This window comes from Dromiciops gliroides, chromosome 6 (genome assembly GCF_019393635.1).
Source record: "Dromiciops gliroides isolate mDroGli1 chromosome 6, mDroGli1.pri, whole genome shotgun sequence".
Lineage (NCBI taxonomy): Eukaryota > Metazoa > Chordata > Mammalia > Microbiotheria > Microbiotheriidae > Dromiciops > Dromiciops gliroides.
In genome coordinates, this window is record NC_057866.1 from 14,941,022 (window position 1) to 14,966,463 (window position 25,442).

Consider the following 25,442-nt stretch of genomic DNA (forward strand, 5'->3'; position numbering starts at 1 on the left):
ATGTGTAACAATTCTGAAAAGGTAAATCAGAATGTGAAGGACATTAAATGACAAACAAATGTAGCATTACTTAAGGGATATTCATGTTCACATGCTTTCCATAGTTGCTACATTTTTTTTGCATTTTGGTTGTCTAGGGTGTTTCAAAAAAAACTTTTTCTTCAGGTTTGTTCTTTGGTATGCAGTATTGCATTCCCCTCTACGTTTTATAGTTGTATTATTCAAATTTCTTTTTCTTTATATTCAAAGGTTTTTCTCTTTTGAACTTTTTTAATTTTGAGTTCCAAATTCTCACCCTCCCTTCAGCCCCCCTCCTACCCATGGAGAAGGTAAACATTATGACACCCATTATACCTGTGAAGTCATATAACACATTTCGATATTATTCATATTGAAAAAACAAGAGAAATAAAGTGAAGAGGAATATACTTCAATCTGTATTCAGAGTTCATCAGTTTTCTCTGTGGAGGTGTTTAGCATTTTATATCATGCATCCTTTGAAATTGTCTTTAATCATTGTATGGGTCAGAGCAGCTAAGCCTTGCAAAGTTGATCACTATTGCTGTTACTTTGCATAATATTCTCCTGGATGATATCTATACTGGTCTCGAGTCATAGTAGGATTGCTAGAAAGCTAAGTTCTTGTCAGCCTTTCTAGTGAGAAGTCCAAAGCCATCAAACTTCTTTAATAGAACACCAGGAAACAGAGGAAAATATATAGCTATACCATCTATCTCTGGCTTGGGCCACCAGTCAACATGGGCCAAGTGAAAAAATGAGAAAAATGTCTGCACTAGGTGATGCAGTGGATAGAGCACCAGCCCTGGATTCAGGAGGATCCGAGTTCAAATTTGACCTCAGACACTTGACATTTACTAGCTGTGCGACCCTGGGCAAGTCACTTAACCCTCATTGCCCCAGGAAGGAAAGGGAGGGAGGAAGGAGGGAGGGAGGGAGGGAGGAGGCGAGAGAAGGAAAAGAAAGGAAGAAAGGAAGAAAGGAAGAAAGGAAGAACGGAAGAAAGGAAGAAAGGAAGAAAGGAAGAAAGGAAGAAAAGAAGAAGAAAGAAAGAAAGAAAGAAAGAAAGAAAGAAAGAAGAAAGAAAGAAAGAAAGAAAGAAAGAAAGAAAGAAAGAAAGAAATGAAAGAAAGAAGAAAGAAAAGAAGAAAGAAAGAAAGAAAGAGAAAGTCAATGGCAGCCAAACTACCATCTCACAGGAAGTGACAACTAATGCACAGAAATCTTTATGTATCAATGAACCAGCACCAGATAGGCTGGAATTTTAGCAGCCATAGAGTAATACCTTAATGAGGTGGTGACTCTAATTCCAAACTATCTAAGTTCATGTTTTAATTCCATAGTCACTGAGGTAGACTGCACTCCCAACTTCAAAAAAATTAAATAGTTACTACAAGTTTGGTATCATTAACTACTTTCTTTTCCTAGAAATACAGGAAATCTGCTGACTCTAAACACCAGCTATACAGCTCTCATGCACATACCTCTGTTCTCCTTGTAGCAATTGAAGACTATGACCAAAAATGCACAGAGCAGTAAGCCTTCCATTCCACCCTTCCAGCTTCCTTTTACTTAGAGAAGTATTAGTGTAGGCAGAGCTTTCTGGCCCTACCCCACATCCCAAGCAGAGGGAGCAAAGAATCTAAGCCAGTCACTACGTGGGGAGCCGACATTAATAGCTGCTCTTTACAAAGCATTTATAAGACATGGCAGATGTCAGGATGGTATGCCAGCTCTGTCACCTTCTAGGTTAGGGAACCACACAAATTAACTCCTATTTCCTTCTCCTCCTCTACCTAGAAGTAGTGGCCCATGGTGTCAGCACTGAGCTTTGCCCAGTATCCTTCCCATGCATTATCTCATTATCAATTAATATGCATTAAATCCAAATTGGATCTAGACACAAATATACAAATACCACACATTAAATTTGTTTAAAACCCCATGGAATCCCTTCTCTTTGGAGATTATTAAAAAAGGGGGGATAGCCAAGGGTATGTTTATTTAAAATAAATGCCATTTTAAAAACATCTTCAGACATTTCCCAGGGCACGCTCAGGTAATTCTGTCTTCTTGTAGGTCTCCACCCGTGTCGGGAGGCTCACATGCCTGAACAGATTCTCCAGATGCCCTGAAGCTGACTCCTTGCTAAGGAAATCTCTCAGGAAACAGCTAGCCAATATCTCCGTACCAGAAAAGACAGTGGTGTATTAGAGCTCAGAATCATAAAAGAAGAATTCAGCCCCTATGGGATGAGAAAAATAAGATTAGGAAGTAGACCAGTAATATCCTAGGATATAGTTAATTTTCTTACCTCCATCTCAAAAGCAGAGGAATCTCTGCCACCGCACCCCTCCTCCCCGCCCCTGAACCTGACATCATGGTCATGATATCACCCTCATCTGATCTCTAGAGTGTTTAGGTCTTCCCCAAAGTAACACTAATCTCCTTATTATTCTCTATGCTCTTGTGTATCTGCCTTGTCTTAGGGATTGGAACCTGAGATTTCATTGGTATAAAGAATACCAAGTTACAAAAATTCCCTGTACCAAGACAAATAAGCATCTGTCTTTAGAGTTGTCTAGAACCCTTGGAGGTTAAATTGATTTGCCCAAGTGTCAAATGGTCAAAAAGTCTCATATGCAAGACTGGAACCCAGGTCTTCCCAGCCTACAGGACAGCTTTCTATTCTCTACTGCAAGCTGCTTCTTGTGTTCTCTCCCCCAAATACACTTGAAAGGCTCTCCAAGACAGTTACACAGCTCTCTATGATGTGCCTCTTCTCCTGGGTCTACTCCTCCAATTTCAGCTTTTAGTTATGAAGTCTCATACTTCCCTTTTTCTAGGTACCAACCTAGAAGTGGAATCCAATAGAAGAGTCCAATAATATCATCCTGTGCTGTGGAAACACTACTTTCTTGGTCAATCACAGGCGGTAGAAAAGAAGTAAGAATATCAGAAACCAATGAGCATGGTGCCCTGCAGATGGAGAGAAATATTTCCAAATATTGTCAAGAATAAACAAGTGAATACAGACTAAGTGCCTAATGCAGCAATGCTCTGGGGATATATGAAGTGCAAAAACCAGAAGTCTCTGCCCTCAAGTACCATGTATTCTCTAGGACAATATAGAAGGTATAAAGAAAAGTTTATACAAGTAAATGTAAGGTAACACTTGGGAGAGAGTAGCCAGGGAAGGGGCAGTATCCATAAAGGGTTCTAATAAGTAATTGTGCTTTAGCTTACATTTGAAGGATATTAAAAACTCTTTAAAGTGGTTGCAGGTAAAGAGTGTATAATAGGCATGGAATGGGGAAAGGATTGTGTGTAGACCAGCAAAATAATAATAACGATCCAGTTTGATTGGGCCATGGAGTAGGTCAGCCATCTAGCATTGATTAGAGACCTACTGTGTGCCAAGCACTGTGCTAAGCACTAAGGATACAAGCCAGAAAAGGGGTAAGGAAGGCCAAAAATTTGAGACGTTTCAGTGATGAAAAACTGGAAGCTTTCACCTAAAGCAAAATAAATCCAAGATGTTACCTGTGACATTGGGAGGCTTTGAAATGGATGGTCACCATCAGTTACAGAAGGAAAGCCTAGTGCCTAAATATAGCACCTGTGGGTAGCACTTCAAGTATCACAAATAAGAACTAGAAATTATCTCTCAAATATCCTTAAGAAAAGAAGTTTGGTTGATTGAATATAGAGGCTAGAGGACAGGGAATTGGAAAGGAAGGGGAAAGGATATTTCCATCAGTTTCCTTCAATAGAAGTCACTGACGGGGGGGGGGGAAGCTAGGTGGTGCAGTAAATAAAGCACTGGCCCTTGATTCAGGAGGATCTGGGTTCAAATCCAACCTCAGACATTTGACACTTATTATCTGTATGACCCTGGGCAAGTCATTTAACCCTCATTGCCCCACAAAAAGCCAAAACAAAACAAAAAACTACAACAACAACAAAAAAAGAAGCAGCAGCCACTGACCAAGGGCTTGCCTGCGGAAGACATTCATATCTCACAACTAGTCAACAGCTGTGGAGAGCCAAGGTTGAAAGCTGAAGGAAGCCATCAGATTCTTTCTCAAGTATCTTACTCCTTAGCTAGGGATTAGAGAAGCTAAATATTTACTGCCCAGGGGTAGATAAGATTTCAGCTCAGCATTCTCAGCCCTGTTTTCCTATGCTAAATTTATCTTCCACGGGTATCCATCCACCCAGCCTATTACACCATCCTTCATTCTCTTTTCCTTCCCATCTATGCACATTCTAGTGAGCTGGCCAGTACATAGGGAACACCTAGAATGAGACCAGCATAGAGAACTGGAAAGGGGAACAACGTCTAAGACAAGAACTCTGGATTTCACAAATTCCACTATCAACTCAAGAAGATAAAACAAATATTCAACAAGATTAGCATCTATTGAGTATGGAATAATCAAGATATAACCTGAATCAATCAGACTCAACTATTATGTCTTATCTATTAAACCAAAGTAAGTTTGAACCATAAAGAATATAATAAAGGCCATGTATGTGAACATTATTCAATAGGCAATTAAGAACTGCCCAACATTGGCAGGCTAAAAAGTTCAAGAATAAGCAATGTTTTTGTGAGAAAGATGGGTTGGAAGAAGAGGGGAAGGAAAGGTAGGGACAATAATTAGAAAGATACTGAAATAGTGCTGTGATAATTAAGGTGATGATAAAGCAGATTAAGTAAACGGCAGTGGGAAGGGAAAGGAAGGAGAAATTAAAGCAAAGTTTTAATAGGTTCGAATGACTGTCTAGTCATCAGAAAGAAAGGGTGGCATAAGAAATCAAAGTCCTAAAGGCATGAAAAATGATGGGATTATTGAGGAAGCTGTGTTTTTTCAGGAAAGAGACTCATTTTGAGGGATAGAGAAATATAGAAATACAAAGGATTTCAGACATCTCAAAGTCAGATTAAGTTGAGAGCCAGGGGAAGAGATTCAAGCTGTACCTGGAAACAAAGAACTTAACCTTGAATGAGAGGACACCCTGAAAGGAGACTCCACCACCATACTAGATCAACCTTCTCACCTTCAACAATTCATCCACCACAGTGGCCCCTTCTTCTGCTTAGTCAGTTTGTTCTAGAACCTCCATTTTAAGAAGTGAAGACAAGCAATATTCACTCCTTCATTCCTCTCTGCACTCCCATCCCAACTTCATGATGCCTCTGCATAGGTACCTTCTCCCCCCATCTCATGCTTGGTAGTTTCATTCAACATGTCTTCCTCCATTACAATGTAAACTCTTTGGGGGCAGAGTATTTTTCTTTTGCTTAACACAGTGCTTGACATATAGGAAGTACTTAATAATGCTTGGTTTAATTTGAAAAGAAACAAAACAAACAGAAGACATCATCCAGTATGAAAAAATAAGGGCTCCCATTAGTTAACTACCTAAAAATAAAATAAATTCACAAACTGCCAGTTTATCATCTAACTTCTACACAGAAAGATCTGAATAGGAGTTTAAGTCTTTATGACTTTACAAGGAGCCAATCTTTCAAGTGGGAGATATAAAATAAAGATATAAAATCCATCCATTTACCTGATTCTTTTTGGACCCAAGTCAAACAGACTAAAATTCTCAGCCCTCGTAATCCAAGAACAGACTTTGTGACAACTGATCCCAGGGCAAGGTCGCTGACCTAAATATGAAATAGATATCAATGAGAAGTGCCATTAACTTACATAAATTAGTACCTGATGCCCCACTCAGGTGTCTCCAAAGATGGAATCCCTCCAATAACCCTGGGAAAAACCTCTCCCACTTTATAAAGACTCCCTACCAACTCAAGTGATCTGAGTAAAAGGACATAACAATAGGAAAATATTCCATTTGCATGTGTCTTATGTGAACATAAGGCTCAATAAGGCACAGATGGTGGCTTCTCTGGGACTTTCACAGTGCCTAATATGGTATTATTCATATGGAAACAAATTGTATAGATTCAAGGAGTTCATGATAATCTATGTTCTCTGGCATGGGCAAGAGTGACAGTGATATCCAAGACACAAATGTAGACAAGAAAAATAACTGCAAAATATAAAAGGCAAAGCCCTTCAAGAAGACAGTGCTGGGCTACAAAAATTCCTAGAGAAAATGAAAATATAATCTTTAAAACATTATGGATAAAATGATAGCACTAGAGGAAAGAATTACAAATGAAATGAGAGCTCTGGAGCAAAGACCTAGGGGAAGAATTAATAGCTTGATAGAAAAGATATAAACCTTATCCAAGAAACCAGTGAAGATGAAAACAGTATAGTATAGTTCCCTCTATGATTACTCCAACAGGAATCCAGAAAGCATCGGAGTAAATTGGGAGCAACAGATCTAAGAAAAGTAATCATAGGGAGTATTTCTTTCTAGCCAACATTACTATGGAGAGGTTACACACAGAGGTCTCTGGACACTGAAGACAAGACATAGTCAGAAAGATCAAAGGCACTGAGCTTCACAGCACCAGGCCCAAAACTGGGTGTGAAGCAATGTTCTCATGTAAAAAGATGTCTCAGATCCAGAAGGGATGGGCCAGATGCTGTGTGGAGAGCAGGAGAACTACAAAGTGGTTGCTCAGTAACTCCTATACCAGTTTTGAGTCAGAGATCCAATGAAAACTGAGGAAAAGGTCAACTTAGACTAGGTCAAGCTGGACAAGGATCAATTAGTCACAGACCTGAAGCTGTATTCTGGGTATGAAGCAGGTACAGGAGAGTAAGCAGATCCTGGGTGGAACATAGTCCTAGATTCATCCCCCAACTCAGTCTGAAGACTTCAGCTGAGTAATTAGGTCAGAAAACTGAGCTTGCAGTTCTGTCATTCTAAAAATGCAGAGCCACCAAGGTGGGTGCCTTTAAATTGTGATCTCCTTGGGAACAGGGCCAATCTTTTGCCTTTCTTTGTATCCTTCATACTTAGTTCAGTGCATGACACATAGTAGGCAATTAATAAATATTTCCTGACTGACATGGCTCTCAGCCAGTAGAAGTAGTCTACTGGAGATAGAACCAGGAACAAGCCTAAAGTGTAAGTAACATAAGTAAGGTAAAGAGTAAAGTAAGCCCAAAACCAAAGCAAGGTCTAGAGCTTGCAAAGGCCAAGTGAGGAGGAAAGAGATCAGATTTCTCCCTGCATAAGACTTCTTTGGAACACTGAAATTCTGCAGATGTCCTGTATGAGCTTCTGAGATCTTTAGGAAAAAGTGGCACAGCATGCTTGGAAAAAGCATAAGCAAAATCCAAGAGAATATAAAATTTAAGTAAGCAAGCCCCAGGTATTCACTCTGGAAATGCCCAGAACCTGGTCATAATACAAAGTCCTAATTAGGAACATAATGCTGTAAATATCTCTCTCTCTCTCTCTCTCTCTCTCTCTCTCTCTCTCTCTCTCTCTCTCTCTCTCTCACACACACACACACACACACACACACAGAGTCATAATAAAGTGCTACTATGATATAAAAGAGACATCTAATAAACAAGCCCCAAAAAAGGGAAATTATTTCAAAACTTCTACAAGCAAAGACTCAACGAGAAATATAGCTTGAATACTAGGTCGCTCTGTGTGCACCTGGAATTCTTCAGAATACCTAGAAGAAATGAAGCCAAAGCTTTAAAAAGAGTTAAATTTTATTTTCTAAATGAAATGAAATTGCTACTTGAAAAGAAATTACACTTTTAGGAGAAAAACTTGGAAAAGTAGCTTAGTAGAAAAGGTACAAACCTCATTCAAGTTGCATACTTCTTGAATATTAAAATGAAATGAGGGGCAGCTAGGTGGTACAGTGGATAGAGCACCGGCCCTGGGGTCAGGAGTACCTGAGTTCAAATCCGGCCTCAGACACTTGACACTTACTAGCTGTGTGACCCTGGGCAAGTCACTTAACCCCCAATTGCCTCACTAAAAAAAAATAAAATAAAATAAAATAAATGAAATGAAATGAAGTTAATTACTCCATAAGACAACAAAAAACTAGAACATAAAAAATAAAAAAATAATCAAAAAGAATGTAGCATGACACTAATATTTCATATTAAAAACTGACCTGGAAAGCAGGTCAAGGAAAGAAAACTTGAGAATCACTGGACTATCTTAAAGTCATGACCAAAATAAGAAACTGGATGTTATATTTGGAGAAATAGTGAAAGAAAACTGCCCACATGTATTAGATCCGGAGGATCACCTACTAAAAAAATCTCAAACTGAAAATCCCAGGAACATTATAGTCAAATTTCAGGGCTTCAAGGTCAAAGAAAAAAATGCTACATGAGTAAGATCAAAAGAATTAAATTACTAAGGAACCAAAAATCAGGATAAGACAATATTTAGTAGCCATCATCATAAAAGAGGAGAAAGCGGGAGTACAATTTTGCAAAAGAAAAAAATATATAGTTATAATCAAGAACTTATTCCACAAGATTGAGCATAATCCTGTAGGGGGGGCAGATTTTTCATAAAATAGAGGACTTCCATATAATCTTGATGAAAAGGCTGAAGTTTAGTAAAATACATTGAAAAGCAAGCAAGCAATCTGCTGTACCCATGAGCTATCTTTGTGGCAACAAGACTTCCCAACCCATCCTGTGTATTTCTCAGGTCATGATTCAGGAGATCTATGCTGTTCTTTGAAGGGTACAAGACATACAGTATAGACTTGGGCAGTCCATTCGTTTTCACCCTCAGATACCCTTTGTTTTGATAAGTCTTCCAATAAGCAGACTCTTCTACTTCTCCTAACACCAAGCAGAAGGATAAAGACTCCCAGGCTGATAAAAGAAAGGGTAACTGGCACTAATAACTGTTCCTTACTGGGCATGAAGGTGCCAGGGAAAGTTCTAACAGGACACGTAACTCTTGTCACTTATTGGGTTAAGAAGCCAGAAAAATTGCCTTGTGTTCCCTTCCCCTGGGACATTTAGTAGTGGTGGCCCACATATTCAGCATGGAGGCTTGCCCAATGTTTGCCTTATCTTCTTAATTTGTCACTAACATGAACCATACACATAAGATTTCATAATAGCCATGCAGCTCTAAGGAATCATAAAAGAAACAGACAACATGGGATTTGTTTATTTAAAAGAAATGAATGCTTAAAACTAATTGAGAAGCTTCCCAGTGTATGTGTAGGCAGTTCGAACTTCCCAAAGATGTCCACCTGAGTTATGGAGGATCATAGCCATTGGGGTATTTGGAAGCTCTGAACCTGAATCTGGTTCACAGAATGTGGCAAATAACAATCTGTCAATATGTATCAATGTATGTAAATAATAATAATAATAGAATTAAAATACCTTGCTTCCAGAATATAACAGAGATAAAATGGGGGATGAGAAGTAAGCCCCTGTGGGAGGAGGAGAAAAAAATAGAATTAGAAAGCAAATACTGCCATTGGCTAATTTTGTGTTGTAAGACCATGGCATCAAATTCAAGTAAAAATGAGTGTCACTAACTTGTACATAAGGATCCCTACTGGCTGAGTATTGATTTAGAAAAGCACATATTAACATTATCTATACTCTATTGTGTTTTATCTATTTTATCTAAATACCCTCAGTTACGCATTTTAATCTAGTTGGGCTGAACTGAGAAATGTTGATATAAGAGATAAGGTTAATTCCTTATCTCCAACACTATGGCAGAGTCAGATATCTACTACCATGGCTTTTGCATGTCCCTCTCCCGATCTCTCCTAGTATTCAGCTCTTCTCTGAGGTACACCTATTCTCCTTGGTATCCTCTATGCCCATGAGCATGTATTTATGTTAGGAATGAGTATTTCCCTGTGATGCCATTGGCATTGGAACCTCACTGGTAAAAAAAATAAAGAAAGAATAGTCTTTCAATAAGAAAAGTTAACTCCTGGACCAGAGCTTGTAGAATCAGAAAGTTCTGAAGGATACTGTGAGGTTAAACATCTCATCAGGTCCATGTAGTCCATAGAAATTGAGGTATGACGTGAATCCATCCCTACCTTCTTGGCTTCCAGGCCAGCTTCTCCACTATGCCAAACTGCTTTTTACCTCCCTTTCTCTAAAAGCTTGGCAGACTCCCCAAGTAGACAATCTGAGAGCTACAGAAATCTGTCATTTGGCCTTAGGTCTAACTAGGTCTCCTGAAGTAATTAGGACAGCGAGTCCTCACTCACCTAGTTTTTCGAGGTGGTCTTAGATTCCTAATCAGGCTCTTCCCTTGTGGGTGATTAAAGTCTGGTCTCCAAGAGGTAAAGAATCTGCTAACACTGTGTTCAGTTCCATTGGTACCACTGCTTTGGTTTGTCATAGGAGTTGGGATGGGAGCAGATGCAATAGTCCGGAACCTTTGTTTCCTGGAGAAAAGGAAAAATGTTGCCCGAGTTCATTTAATGAGTAGGTCCTACATAGATGGTAAATGCAAGACTCTGGGGATAAAATCAAAGACAACCAGACAATGTTCCTCGCTGTCAGTTTACAAACATTTATTAATACCTATTACATTCCAGGCACTATGATAGTCCTTATATTCAAGGAATTGACAGTCTAATGGGGGAGGGGGGGAGGGACAACATACAAACAAGATAGATAGAGAATAAATTGGAGGTACTCCGAGAGGGTTTAAACTGATTGAGACAGACAACTCGGAAGGACTTATGAAAAATACAGTCCATCTACAGAGAAAGAACTGATGGTACTTGAATACAGACTGAAGTATATTTTGTTGTTGTTAGTTCCTCTTTCTAAAGTTTTTTGTCTGCTATGTTTTGCATGACTGCGCATGTATAACTTATATTGCATTGCTTCAGTTCTTAAGGGGGGAGGAATAGGGAGGGAGGATGAGAATAGAGTGTCTACAGTCTATAGAATCCAGTTTGAGTTTCCCAGTAAGCATTTGAAGATGTGAAACTGGAAGTTAAGATAAAAGTGAGGGTTGGAGAAGTAGATTTGAAAATCATCAGTATAGACATGATCATTGAATCCATGGAAACTTTTGAGATCATTCATTAAAGTACTATAGTAGGCAATGAAAAGAAGAGCCAAGACCAAACTTTCAGGATCACATATGGTTAATGGGAGTAAGCCAGATGAAGATTTGGCAAAGGAGACTGACTGGTGGATAGACAAGTGAAAAATCAAAATAGTGCTGTGAACATCTAGAGAGAAGAGAGCATCAAAGAGAATTCAGTTGGGGCAGCTAGGTGGCGCAGTGGATAGAGCACCAGCCCTGGATTCAGGAGTACCTGAGTTCAAATCCGGCCTCAGACACATAACACTTACTAGCTGTGTGACCCTGGGCAAGTCACTTAACCCCAATTGCCTCACTAAAAAAACAAAAAACAAAAAACAAAAAAACAAAGAGAATTCAGTGATCAAAAGTTATGAAGAGGTCAAGAAAGATGCAGATTAAGAAAATGCCTTTAGAAGTCAGACTATAGAAAATTTTAAGAGTGAGAGAAAAGCAGAGATACACCGATGCCTTCTCAAAGAGTTTAGCCACAAAAGGAAGGAAAGAAAAAGGAGAATAGTTAGAAGTTCAAATAAGTTTTCTGAGGATGGAGGAAGACATGGGAATATTTGTATACAGTTAGAAAGCAATCAGCAAGCAGGAAGATATTAAAGATTAGTGGGAGAGTAGGGATGGAAGAGAAGGTAATATAATGGAAAATATAAGGAATCAGATTTCTTGTGCATGCAAAAGGGCTGACCTCAGTAATAAGAGGCATTTGGGGCATCTAGGTGGCACAGTAGATAGAGCATTGGCCCTGGAGTCAGGAGGACCTGAGTTCAAATCCAGCCTCAGACACTTAACACTTACTAGCTGTGTGACCCTGGGCAAGTCACTTAACCCCAATTGTCTCACAAAAAAAAAAAAAAAGAACAAAACCAGTGGATAGTTGGAGTAACCTAAAGCTGAGGCATGGAAGTGAAAGATGAGTGTTAAAATAAGAAGAAAGAGGACTCTTGAGAAGAGAACATGAGATACTTGAATTGGTTGACCAATGGGTCAAGATGGAAGAAGGAAGAGAGTATAACCAATGCAGAAATGATGACCTAGTGCTCAAGTTGGAATACCGCCCCCTGCTGGGAGGAACATTTTATGATCTCTGGTCTGAGGACAAGCCATGTGGCCTTGGCGTCAAGAAGGGACATTTGCTAGTGGATACTGTCGATCAGTATCCAGTTAGCTTGGAGCTGTCTGTGTATGTGTGGATGGCCCTGTTTCCATTTTCAGGGGAGGCTTCTGGGATGAAGAAGGGGTGAGGGGCTCTCTTTTCACCCAGGACCTTGGCTTGGCTGGAGCAGAGATGCTGGCTCCCTTAGATAGATAGATAGATGAAGGAACCTTGGCCTCTTTCTCTCTCCTCACCAAATTCTTATGCTCCTTAATAAATACTTAAAAGTTTAAACTCTTGCTAAAGCTTATAATTTTTGGCGACCACTCATTAAATTTTTAGACAATCTAGCTAGAATTTTAGCCCATTACAGATAACAATTTTACACTGGAAAGGAACTTATGGGTGTAGGGATTGGAAGTCGTGATGAGAAGGAGAAATAGGATTTGGGGTTGCAAGGCAGAAAGAAAGGTAGAATTATAATAGGTTGTGATCAAATAAGGGAATTTATGAATTTATGAATAAAAAACCTGCAATTTTCCATTTGTGGAGTCAACTATGGAGGTCAACATGGAGTGGAGTCAACATGGAAGGGGAGTACTTGTACATGGAAGCACTTCATGTACCACTGGGGGAGGGGGTATAATTTGCATTTAGCAAATTTTACATAAACCAGAAAAAAATAGGAGGTTATTGTACTAGGGGCTAGTATCTCTGTAGAAAGGCTTGCTATAGATGAAGGTGTCTGTGCCACTCTTTGAAAGAAATTAAAGATTCTAAGAAGTGGGGTGTGGAACTGGACTGGACTACAGGATTCATGAAGAAAATAACGTAAAATAAAAGTTGTAGAGTCTTATTAGGGCCAGGTTGAACAGTTCTTTCAAATCAAAGGAGCTAGTGCATTCTTTTTTTATTATTTGGTTGGGGGCAATGAGGGTTAAGTGACTTGCCCAGGGTCACACAGCTAGTAAGTGTCAAGTATCTGAGACCAGATTTGAACTCAGGTCCTCCTGAATCCAGGGCCAGTGTTTTATCTACTGCACCACCTAGCTGCCCCTAGTGCATTCTTTAAGACAGGGTCATTTCCCATTATTCTTAGGAGAAATAAATGGTCCTTCCTATTTTGCCAGTCCTGGGGACATTTCCCATGGACATTTTAAATAGACACCTCAAGTTGGTCAATCACACTTTCTCTGTTACTAAGAAGAAAACATGGAACTTACAGTTTCAGTTCAAAAGAACCTCAAGACATCTTGCCTTCTTGCCCTACAAGAAAGTAAGTTCCTTAAGGGTAGGAACTGTTTGGGGATAAGGGAGGAGAGTACTTTTTTAATATCCCAAATAGTTAGCAGAGTGCTATGCATGTAGGAGGTGCTTAATAAAATCTTGCTGAATTAAGTTTCATTTTACAGAAGAAAAAAAGGCAAATAAAACAAATCGGTTACACAAGTAACTCAATTGTATTATTTCAAGCCTGGCTATACTAACTTCTGGATCCAAATCTATGACTCCTATTGTAGCATCTTGTCTCTCTATTGTCAGTGCTACCTTCTGCTGAGAACTGATGGAAATATAAAGTAATAGGCAAGAGGAGAACCCTTCAGTTAGAGTAAACAGATGAGTTTGATATTAACTGGTAACAGAAATCCCTTCTGAATTGTACTCACCTGTGGAATATACATGTCAAAGGGAACTCAAGTGGTGGACGATAAACCGTTCTATTGGTTCGTACATAGTGGAGAATACATTCAAACCTGGTGTAGGTTTCAAAAGCCTGAAGGTAAAAGAGAGACTATTTAGAAGAAGGTGCTCAATTTTATCCCTTGTGCCCTCAATCCCATGCCCACATCAACTCCCAAATTTACTCTTTTGATAATACCCCTTCCCTTCTCTAATTTGTGATCTTCCTTTAATCAACTGGCTCCTTCTCTACTGCTTACTAACATGCAAGCTTTCCCTCCAGCCCAAAAAAAGCCTTCACTCAAACCCGATATTCCTTTCAAGACAGTACATTTTTTTTACCTTTTACAGCCAACCTCAGAGAATATCCATTACTCTACATTCCAACCTCCTCCTGCCTTCTTGATTTCTTGCGATCTGACTTCTAAATCCACCACTCAGATAAAACTAGTCTCTTCAAGGATATGAGCAATGCATTATTTACCAAGACCACTGGCCTCCTCTCAGTCATTCATTTGCTTTGATTACATTTGACACAGTTAATCACTTTCTCCTCTGAAGCACTAATTCTTCCCTGCGTCTTCATGGGGCTACTACTGAATGTTCCTCCTTCTAAATCATGAGTCATTGTTTTTAAGTCTTCATTGTCAGATCATCTTTCTCCATCCTTTTCCACCCTTTCCCCTTTCTTTTCCTTCCTTCCATGTCAGCTCCCGTGAGTTCAATTTTCAACATGCAATTGGTTCCACAAACAGGCTTCCTGTCTCTCCTGACTTCTCAACTCATCTAACAATCTCCCAGTCATTTCCAGCTAAATGTTTCATCAAACTCAACAATGTTCAAATTAGAGGTCATTATATTCCCCTTTGAACCATCCCTTCTTAATTTCTTAATTCTATTAAGGAAATCATAATCATTCTGGCAATTCAGAAAGACCATCTCAATGTTTCCTTCTTCATCTCCCAGCTATGACTGATAGGTCTACATCTAATAAACATAAGTCGTACTTTTGGGTAGGTCAAAGAGAGGCCACCAGAAGTGATCAATATCACACTTTAGCTCTTTATAATAGAGGAACTTCCAATTAGAATGTTTTAAGATATTTCCTCAGGAACTAATAGGAATCTGGGAGGAGCTACCCTGAGTGATCACTCCTCTTCTTTATCTCATTTGACGGATTCAGAGCAAACCAGGAAGTGGACCCGATTCAAGTTCAACAGACTTCCTGATTTACCTGGGATGGTCCTAAAAATAAAGGCAATGAGAGTTCAAATAGGCTTACTGTGATATGTTCAGGAAATTTAAAAAGTGTTTGCCTCAGCTGAGATTCTAAGGCCCAGGGAAAACCACCTCAACCTAATATTAAAAGCCGGTGAAGTTGTAAGTTAAAGTTATACCCTCTGCCTTAGGAGATGGAACCACAACTGAGAATAGTGGTCCAGGGCAAGACACTGACTCTTCATCTCTTGTTCTGATTGCCCCCAGGCCTTCATAACCATAATTCTTTAGTAGAAACCAGTTTGTTTTCCACTTGGATTTGTATATTATAAGGCAACAGGTCCAGAAAGACAATGGAGTGGATTCAACATGTGACTGCCCACGTTATCATCTCTTACCATTTTCTTGATCCCACAGTATCTCACTAAGTATTGTAGCTCAAACTTATCTGGTAGCTCAGTAGTAACTGGACAGCCTGTTCCAAGCTTCAGCTCTTCAGCTTGCACGAGCACACCATCACCAAACAGATCTTTCTTCACAAACACCCAGAGCACATTTTCAGTACACCTTGTGTCCACTGCAGAAAGACCAATGAACAATTTAAATCTAACTTTGATGAATGGCACCCAGAGGGACTAAAGCCAGGGCAGCACCATTTTATTTTGCAGAGGAAAGAAAAATACAGGAAAAAAATGAAGTGAAGTATTAATAGGCTTCCGTGATAGATTAAACCAAAAAGATAAAATCAGAAAGAGGGAAGGAAGGAAAAAGGAAGGATTTATTAAGTGCCTACTATGTGCTAGGCACTATGCTAAGTGATTTACAACTAGTCCATTTGATCCTTACAACCCTTGGAGGAAGATAAATATTATCAACCATGTTTTACAGTTGGGGAAGCTGAGGCAGATAGATGTGACTTGCCTAGAATCACATAGCTAGTAAATATTTAAGGTTGAATTCAAACTCAGATGTTTCTGACGCCAGGTCTAAAGTGTTCTTCATTGTGCTGCCTTACTTATCTGTCCTTCATTCTTGAAGAGGACCAAAAAGGCATGACTATATTGGGATCAAGGTACAGTGGATCCAATGTGAATGATAAGGCTAATATGAGCTCTAAAAGCTCTACCACAGGTCAGGCAAAAGTAATTTGTATGAAAATTGGCCACCTTAATATTTCTGGATAGGAAGAAAGGGTGGTATAAGTGAGGACCCCAAGGATTTACTGCAGATAGAAGTATGAGGTTATTGAAGAAACAGAGTATTCAGGAAAGAGATTCTTTGCAGCATTGGGAAAAGGAGCTTATAAAGAACCTGACTTCAGATGTGTTTAGGTGGGAGTCATGAGAAAGGATCCTGCTACTAACTGCAAGCAGAAAACTTGAATTTGAACAAGAAGACATTGATACAGAGGGGATTCAGACAGGAGATTCAGCCATTGTGGTGTAAAAACTGAAGCCATGGGAATAGGGAAAGTCTCACAAGGACAGAGGGAGGAGTAAAAGAACAAGTAGATGTTTGGGGAGGAAACATCTTCAGTAAAGAGGCAGAACCAGAAAAAAAACAACAAAGGAAGTCCTCTAATGAATATTATAAGCCACAGGCTTCTCATTAGCCAAAAAAGAAAAAAAGAAGGGAAAAAAAAAGAAAAAAAAAGAAAATAGCAACTTGAGCTGATAAGAGCTAATGCCACAGAAAGTCAGTTTGTCACCTCACCCCTACTACCCTAAGAAAGGGCCAACTAATAAGTCAATTAGGAATTTCAGACAGTAATAGCTAATATCTATAGAGTACCTTAAGGTTTGCAAAACACTTCACATATGTTAATTCATATTTGGAAACAAGTGATAAAGATACCTTGTTTTTCTTGGACCCAAGCCAGGCAGAAAAGTAGGCACAGGACTCCTAAGGCCAGAAAGGTTTTCATTGTAACCAATCCCAGAGCAAGGCTCCTGACCTCAACACTAAACAAGGAAATTGGGAGGAAAGCCCAGCACTCAGGTGATTTTAAATGTGATGTCCAGCTCAGGTGTTTGCAATGATTTACTCCTGGTCATTCAGGAAAATTTTCAACTGGAATTCCACATGAGTAATGAATTATGTTATACCTCCCTAATCATTCTTTAATCTCCTTCCCAAAAATACTGTTCTAAATACTAGGCTACTCCATTAATTTGTTTCTGTATGAAATATGTGACGTTGGTCAACTTATCTATTTCTTAATGAAGATCAAGTTGTGTTGATGATTTTTGCTTTGTAGTAGAATTAATATCTAGTTCTGCTAGACCCCCTTCCTTCCTTCTTTTTTCATTATATACCCTGGAAACGACTGACCTTTTGTTCTTCCAGTTGACTTTTGTTTGCATTTTTATAGCTCTACCAATCACTCCGTTGGTGGTTAGGCGAATTAAATTAAGTAATATTGTCTTTTGTGTTGTATTGCCTCAGCCTACCCAAGAACAACTAATATTTGTCCAAGCTTTTAGATGTTCAATTACTTCCATAAAAACAGTTTCATAACTATATTTATCTAGTATTTGTACATCAAGTGGATAGACTGCCAAGTATTTTTTATATTCTGTAGTTATTTTGAATGGAATTCATCTATCTTTTCCTACTATGTTTTACATGCGATATACTAGAATTCTAATGATATGTTGATTTATTTTATATTCTACAACTTTTCTGAGATTATTGTTTCAATTTATTTTTCATTTCAATATTATTTTTTAAATGGTCTATGTCATGTGGAATTTATTTTGCTTTGAAAGTTTTATAGAATTTAATTATAAGTCCATAAATTCCCTGGGATGGAATTATTTTCTTTGGATCTCAATGATGGCTCATTGAATTTCTTTTTGTGACATTGGGTTCTACTTCTTGTTCTATTATTCTGGTTATTTCAAATTTACATATTCATTTTTTTCATTTCATATAAGTTGCTGGTTTTATTGCCATGTAATTTTCACATGATTTTTACTAATTTCTTTGTTTTGATTTTCTTTTTTATTTTTATATTGATAATTTGGTTTTCTGCTTTAAAAAAAAATAAAACTAGGGGCAGATAGGTGGCACAATGGATAAAAGCACCAGCCCTGGATTCAGGAGGACCTGATTTCAAATCCGGCCTCAGACACTTGACACTTACTAGCTGTGTGACCCTGGACAAGTCACTTAACCCTCATTGCCCCCACAAAAAAAATTAAATTAAATTTAGTTTTTTTTTAATAAAACTAGTTGATGACATTTTAAAATCTAATTTTATTTGTTAATTAAATGTTTGGGTTTGGGGTTTGGTTAATCCATTCTTCATTTTCAGAATATGGTTTGTATCAAGTTTAGAAACAGAACTATGATCTACTATTGTATTTAACTGGTGTTTTTAATCTGTTGGGGTTTTAGTTCTTTTTTAAAAAATACATTCCCCACTCATTGATCTGTTCTTTCTCTTTTTTGTATAATAACATGATTAGAGATATGTTTTACCCTAATAACTGCTTTGAATGCATCCCAAAAATGTTGCTATGCTGTATCACGTTTGTCATTTTCATTAACAAAAGTATCGATGGTTTATATGATTTGACAGGCCAGTTGTTTAGGGCTATATGTTTAATCTATTATTTTGTACTCCAATTCTCAGAGACCCTTCATTGATTATCATTTCTATTGTATTGTAATCAATAAAAGATGTGTTTTATATTTCTACCTTTCAGCATGTATTTGAAAGATTTCTGCTATCCTCTTCTGATTTATGGTTGAATTTAATCCATTGATATTGGCAATTATCATCATTAATTTTGTATTGCCCTCCATCTTATTCTCTTATACTTTTCACTGAGAGAGACAGACAGAGAGACAGAGAGACAGAGAGAGGGGGAGAAAATGTGCATAGCATCAGTATTCTATGACTGAGGTCATAATCTGCTTCTTTTCTGCCACTGTCCTCTTTGCCTCATCCAGACCTCAGTCACAGGTTCTCATTCATTCTTTCTTTCCTTTTAAAGTGTCTTCTCAGGGCAGCTAGGTGGCACAGTGGATCAAGCACTGGCCTTGGATTCAGGAGTACCTGAGTTCAAATCCAGCCTCAGACACTTGACACTTAACTAGCTGTGTGACCCTGGGCAAGTCACTTAACCCCAACTGCCTCACTAAAAATATATATATATATACCTAATTAAAAGAAATATGGAAGGAAACTATATCTTGCTAAATGCAATAGTATCAATACTATTTACCCAATGGTGTAGCATCCAAATGTTTAAAGAAGTTAAATGACTTACAGGAGAAAATAGTAAAACTATTCTGATAGGGGGAGGGACCTCAGCTTTCCCCTCTCAAAATTAGATAAATCTAAAAAAAACAAGACATACTAATCATTCCCCAAATGGTGAATGATCTAAGCAGAGTAACGGGCAGTTTTTAGACAAAAAAAAATCAAAGCTATCTATAGTCATATGGAAAAAATGTACCACCTCACATCTACCAGACTGGCTAATATGACAGAAAAGGAAAATGATAAATGTTGGAAAGGATGTGGGAAAAATGGAAATCTAATGCACTGTTGGTATGGTGAATGGATCCAACCATTCTAGAGAGCAATTTGGAACTATGCCCAAAGAGCTATAAAATTCTGCATACCCTTTGATCCAGCAATACCACAACTAGTGTATATCCCAAAGAGATTTTAAGAAGGGGGTAAAAGGAAGATCTATTGGTACAAAAATATTTATAGCAGCTCTTTTTGTAGTGGCAACGAATTGAAAACTTAGGGGTTTCCCATCAATTAGGAAATGGCTGAACAAGTTATGGTACAATAATCAACTGTGATTGACTTAACTATTCTCAGTAATATAATGATTAAGACAGTTCCAAAGGACTCATGATAAAAAATGCTCTCCACCTCCACAGATGGAGTTTATATGCAGATTGAAGCATGTTATTTTTTCATCTTCCTTATTCTTTTCATGGGGTTTTTGTGCTCTGTGTTTTCTTTCACAACATAATAAGGAAATATGTTTTGCATGATTGCACATGTATATCCCACATCAAATTTATTACCATCTCAGGGAGAAGGAAAGGAAGGGTGGAAGAGAAATGAGAAATCAAAAATTTTAAATGGAATGTTAAAATTTGTTTTTACATGCAATTGAGGGAAAATAAAATATTTTTAAAAGGAAAGTTGCTAAGTAAATTTGTGACATCCCGAGGTAAACAAATAAATATTAAATCTAAAAATAATATATATGTCTCATTCTGCTCCCTACCTATTTCTATTACTTCTCCATCAGAAGGTGGGCAGCATGCTTCCTCATCATTCCTCTGGAATTTTCCTTTGTTATTGAGTTTTTCCAAGTTCTTAAGATTTTCAAAGTTAATTCTCCGTCATGTTGTTCTGACTTGTTCTGACTCTGCTTATTTCACTCAGTTCATATGAGTATTCCTAGATCTCTCTGCAGCTGTTGTTCATATCGTATCTGACAGCACAATAGTATCCCATTATTTAAACAGATCATAATTTGTTCAGTCATTCCCTGATTTATGGCTAGTCCTTTAGTTCCCACTTCTTTGCTATCACAGAAAGACCCACTCTAAATTTTGGATATTTGAGTCCAGTTCCTCTTCTGTCTCTTTGGGCCATAGTTTTTTGTTTTGTTTTGTTTTGTTTTGTTTTTTTAGTGAGGCAATTGGGGTTAAGTGACTTGCCCAGGGTCACACAGCTAGTAAGTGTTAAGTGTCTGAGGCTGGATTTAAACTCAGGTACTCCTGACTCCAGGGCTGGTGCTCTATCCACTGTGCCATCTAGCTGCCCCCTGGGCCATAGTTTTAATAGTGATATTGCTCGGTAAAAATGGCATGCATATTTTAGTAATTTTTTGGACATAGTTCCAAATTGCCTTCCAGAATGACTGGACCATTTATAGCTCCACCAATATCGTATCCATGTGCCTGTTTTCTTGTAGACAGACTAAAATTTATTATCTCTATTTGTGGTCAACGTTTCCGATCTGATGAATGATGTGAAAACCTGAGAGTCGCTTTTATTTGTATTTCTCTAATTAGTAATTAAACTGACCATTTCTATCTGCTTGGATTTCTTCCCTAGGTATGTGACTATTCATGTCCTTTCACCATCTATTATTTGCTAGACTGCTCATATTCCTATAATTTTGAATCAGTTCCTTATATATTTTTTGTAATAAGACCTCCATCTGAGAAACTTACTCCAAAAAATTTTCCCAATTTACTTTCTCATTTTAACTACATTGGAGTTATTCATGCAAAGGTAAGTCTTTTCCTCCCGTATCCTCTCATTTTTTTCTCCTTTTGTTTCTTGCTCCATCTTTATAAAGAAAAGGAGGATAATCAAGATTGTGCTTGGTGACCAGTGCTCTAGATTTGATGCAGTCTGCTTCTGTTCCCTTCATACTCTTCTCTTCTACACTTAACTGTTTGCCTATGTGTATGCTACCTTCACTTAAGTAGTTCAATTTATTTTTTTAATCATAAAAGGATTTTATTATTTTCCAGTTATGTGTAGAGATAGTTTTCAACATTTGTCTTTATAAGATTTCTAGTTCCAAATTTTTCTCCTTTCTTCCCTTCCCTCCCCACTCCCCAAGACAGCAAGCAATCTGATATGGGTTATATGTGTACAATCACATCAAACATATTTATGCATTAGTCATGTTGTGAAAGAAGAATCAGAACAAAAGGGAAAAACCTCAAAAAATAGAGACAGTATGGTTCAATCTGCATCCAGATTTCACAGTTCCTTTTTCTGAACATGGAGAGCATTTTCCATCATGAGTCCTTTAGCATTATCTTGTATCATTGTATTGCTGAGAAGAGCTAAGTCTGTCACAGTTGATCATCACACAATGTTGTTATTACTGTGTACAATGTTCTCCTGGTTCCAAGCAGTTCAATTTTAAAGTGAGGTTCAAATGCGACGCAGTCCTCACCGCCTTTCTTCCTTGTTTCCTTCTCATTGTTCACTTCGGGCATATGAAATAGGTTTCCCCATTCTTCCTCCTTTTTCTTCCCTACTGTATTCCTTTTGTTCTCTCTTTCCTTTCTTCTTTTTTTTTTTGGGGGGGGGGCAATGAGGGTTAAGTGACTTGCCCAGGGTCACACAGCTAGAATGTGTCAAATGTTTGATGTTGGATTTGAACTCAGGTCCTCCTGAATCCTGGGCCAGTGCTTTATCCACTGCACCACCTAGCTGCCCCTCTTTCCTTTCTTCTAATCCTAATATAACAAAACCACTTCCAGTCCCTCAGTCTGATTTAACTTTCTCTCTGAGTTAAATGATATTTAAGTTCTGAGAAGACACTTGTACAATTTCCCTCTATTGGAATGCAGAGGCTACATCCTTCTTTAGTGAAACAATTAATAAGCATTTCTCAAGCATTTACTGTATGCCAGGATCCATTCGGGGCACTGTACAAATACAAGAAGCAAAAAGAATGATAGTCCCTCCCTTCAAGGAGCTTACATCTTCAAAAAGGAAAATAATACATACAAGTGCTAAGAAGCAGGGAGGACAGGAAAGAGGTACAAGGGCTAGGCCTGGTGATTAAGGGAGGGCTGGTTTGAGGTCTTTTCCCAAAATGGAGACTTTTGGAAGAACTCAACAGGAGAAGGGGCCCCTAGGAGCAGAGTCCAGAAGCAATTGAGTCATAATGGACACATTCCTTCCAATTGCGTGTGTGTGTGTGTGTGTGTGTGTGCGCGCGCGCGCGCGCGCGTGCCTGTGTAATGATTAGAATGACGCCACCTGCTGGAGAGTTACTGTGGGAAAGCTCCGCCATGAGGAGAAGGCATCTGAGGGCAAGCCACGCAGTCAGGTCCTTGGTGTCAGGAAGTGATGTTTGCTCGTGGGCACTGTCAATCAAGGCTACCAGCCAATTAGCTTGGAGATGTGTGTGCGTGTGGATGGGATGTGGCCAGTTTCACAGGAGGCTTGTGGGATGAAGAAGGTGTGGCTCACTCTCTTTTGCGAGGACTCTTGTGGAGAGTGGAGGTAAAATGAGCACTCTCTGAGATAGATAGATGTAGGCATCTAGGCCTCTTTCTCTCTCTTCACCAAATTCTTATTCTCCTTAATAAATGCTTAAAAGTCTAAACTCTTGTTAAACCTTATAATTTATTGGCAACCACTCATTAGATATTTTATACAGACTAGCTAGAATTTTAGCCCCTTACACCTGTGTGTATTTTACTACTTTGGATTTCAAAATATCTAATCAACTCTGGTCCTAGGAACACTTGGAAGTCTTCTAGTTCATTAAATGCACATTTCCCCCCATAGGATTATACTCAATTTTGATAAATAACTTTACTACACCAACAGAGTGAAACAAGGCTGTGTACTTGCTCCCACTCTTTTTTCATGATGTTTTCAGCCACTTTGTCAAATGCCTTCAATGAGGACAAACACAGCATCAAGATTAGCTACAACACTGATGGTAAATTATTCAACTTGAAAAGTCTACAAGCCAAGACAAAAGTGGAGGGAGTGTTGGTGCATGATATTTTGTTTGGCTGCTTGTGCTAATTTTGGTCTAAGAATTAACACCAAGAAAACACAGGTGCTCCATCAGTCAGCACCACACCATCCATATGTGGAACCATCAGTTACAGCAAATGGAGAAGTTTTGAACACTGTGGATTAGTTCACTTTCCTTAGCATCATACTTCCCAGGGATATACACATTGATAATAAGGTTAACACGTGCATTGCCAGAGCTAGCTCAGCATTTGGGAGGCTCAAGTGTGGGAGAGAAGAGGTATTAGACTGACCACCAAATTTCAAGTCTACAATGCCATTGTGCTGACCTCATTGTATGCCTGTGAAACCTGGACGGTCTACCAGCAGTACCAGGAAACTGGACAGCTTCCATTTGAATTGTCTTAGGAAGATTCTGAAAATCACCTTGCAGGATGGGGTACCTTTCTCAAACTAAACAGCCAAGCATTCAAACTACTGCAGAGAGCACGACTCTTATTCAGTGGTCACATTGTTCAAATGCCAAACATACATTTGCCTAAAAGACTGCTTTATGAAGAACTCACACAAAGCAAGAGTTCACATGGCAGTCAGAAGATGTGATACAGGGACACTCTCACGATCTCTTTGAAGAGGGGCAGCTAGGTGGCACAGTGGATAATGCACCAGCCCTGGATTCAGGAGGACCTGAGTTCAAATCTGGCCTTAGACCCTTGACACTTACTAGCTGTGTGACCCTGGGCAAGTCACTTAACCCTCCTTGCCCTGAAGGAGGGAGGGAGGAAGGAAACAGATCATGAAGTCCTTAAGGGCACAGATTTTTGCCTCTTTTATTGTGCTTGGCACGTAAGCACTTAATAAATGTTTCTTGACTGACTGCTGTTAATCTCCAATCAGATTTTAGTGCTTTTGTGTTAAAGGTCCTTTCAGGAATATAATTTACATTACATTATGATTAGTAAATGTGTTGATTATTTCTGCCTTTTCACAGTTTTGATAAAGTCTTTGTACCCATATCTTGGTAATTTTTGTATATATATCATGTACAACTAAGAGGTACGTGTATTCCAATTTTGTTCCCATTCAGTAATCAGATCCATAATATCTAAATTTTTCAAAAATTAATTTCAAGTCCTTAATTTCTTTCTCATTTATCTTTTGGTTATGTTTAGGTCTAAAAGGGATACATTAAATTCCCATTTATGAATATTATCTGTTTTTTCCCTTCAAACCAACTTTTCCTTTAAGCACCTGGTTGCTGTTATTAGGCACATATATAGTAAGCATTTATATCAATTCTGTAGTTTGAACAATTATTTTTCTATATCCTTTTATCTCATTTCTCCTTGCTGTAGCCTTTTCCAAAATCATATTTATTACCCTACTAAACTATACCACTAAAGTTCTAATCTTATTACAGAAAGATAATTTGGGTAACTACTCAATCACAAAATGGAAGCTTAAAACAAAATGATAGGGACAGCTAGGTGGCACAGTGAATAGAGCACCAGCCCTGGATTCAGGAGTACCAGAGTTCAAATTCGGCCTCAGATACCTGACACTAGCTGTGTGACCCTGGGCAAGTCACTTAATCCCAATTGCCTCACCAAAAAAATAAACCAAAAAACGACATCAGGTCAAGATTCCCTTTCTCCTCCCTATATTCTTGCCTCTACCATTCCTACACTGCACTCCTTCCTCACTCCTGCTCCTGACTCTCTGGCTTCCTTCTATTTAAACTCTGCCCAAGGGTCACATCTTACCTGATGCCTTCCTGATTGTTAGTCTTCTCCAGACATCAAAATTACTTCTTCTGAATATACATCTCCCATACACACCCCCAAGTAAAAGGCAAATTTCTTGAGAAAATGACTGCTTGTTATCTTTGTATCATCAACA

The 25,442-nt window shown here is 38.5% G+C and overlaps 1 protein-coding gene across 1 annotated transcript; it reads right to left on the reverse strand.

Annotated features, from left to right (window-relative positions):
• Nucleotides 1-15,266: 15,266 nt before the first annotated feature.
• Nucleotides 15,267-17,400, reverse strand: LOC122731816 (oocyte-secreted protein 3-like). The gene is made up of 3 exons (XM_043972087.1): nt 17,369-17,400; nt 16,892-16,998; nt 15,267-15,614 (listed from the first exon to the last, which is right to left on the reverse strand). The coding sequence occupies exons 1-3, from the start codon at nt 17,398-17,400 to the stop codon at nt 15,364-15,366; spliced, it is 390 nt and encodes a 129-aa protein (XP_043828022.1). The 3' UTR covers nt 15,267-15,363.
• Between the last annotated feature and the right edge of the window lie 8,042 nt (nt 17,401-25,442).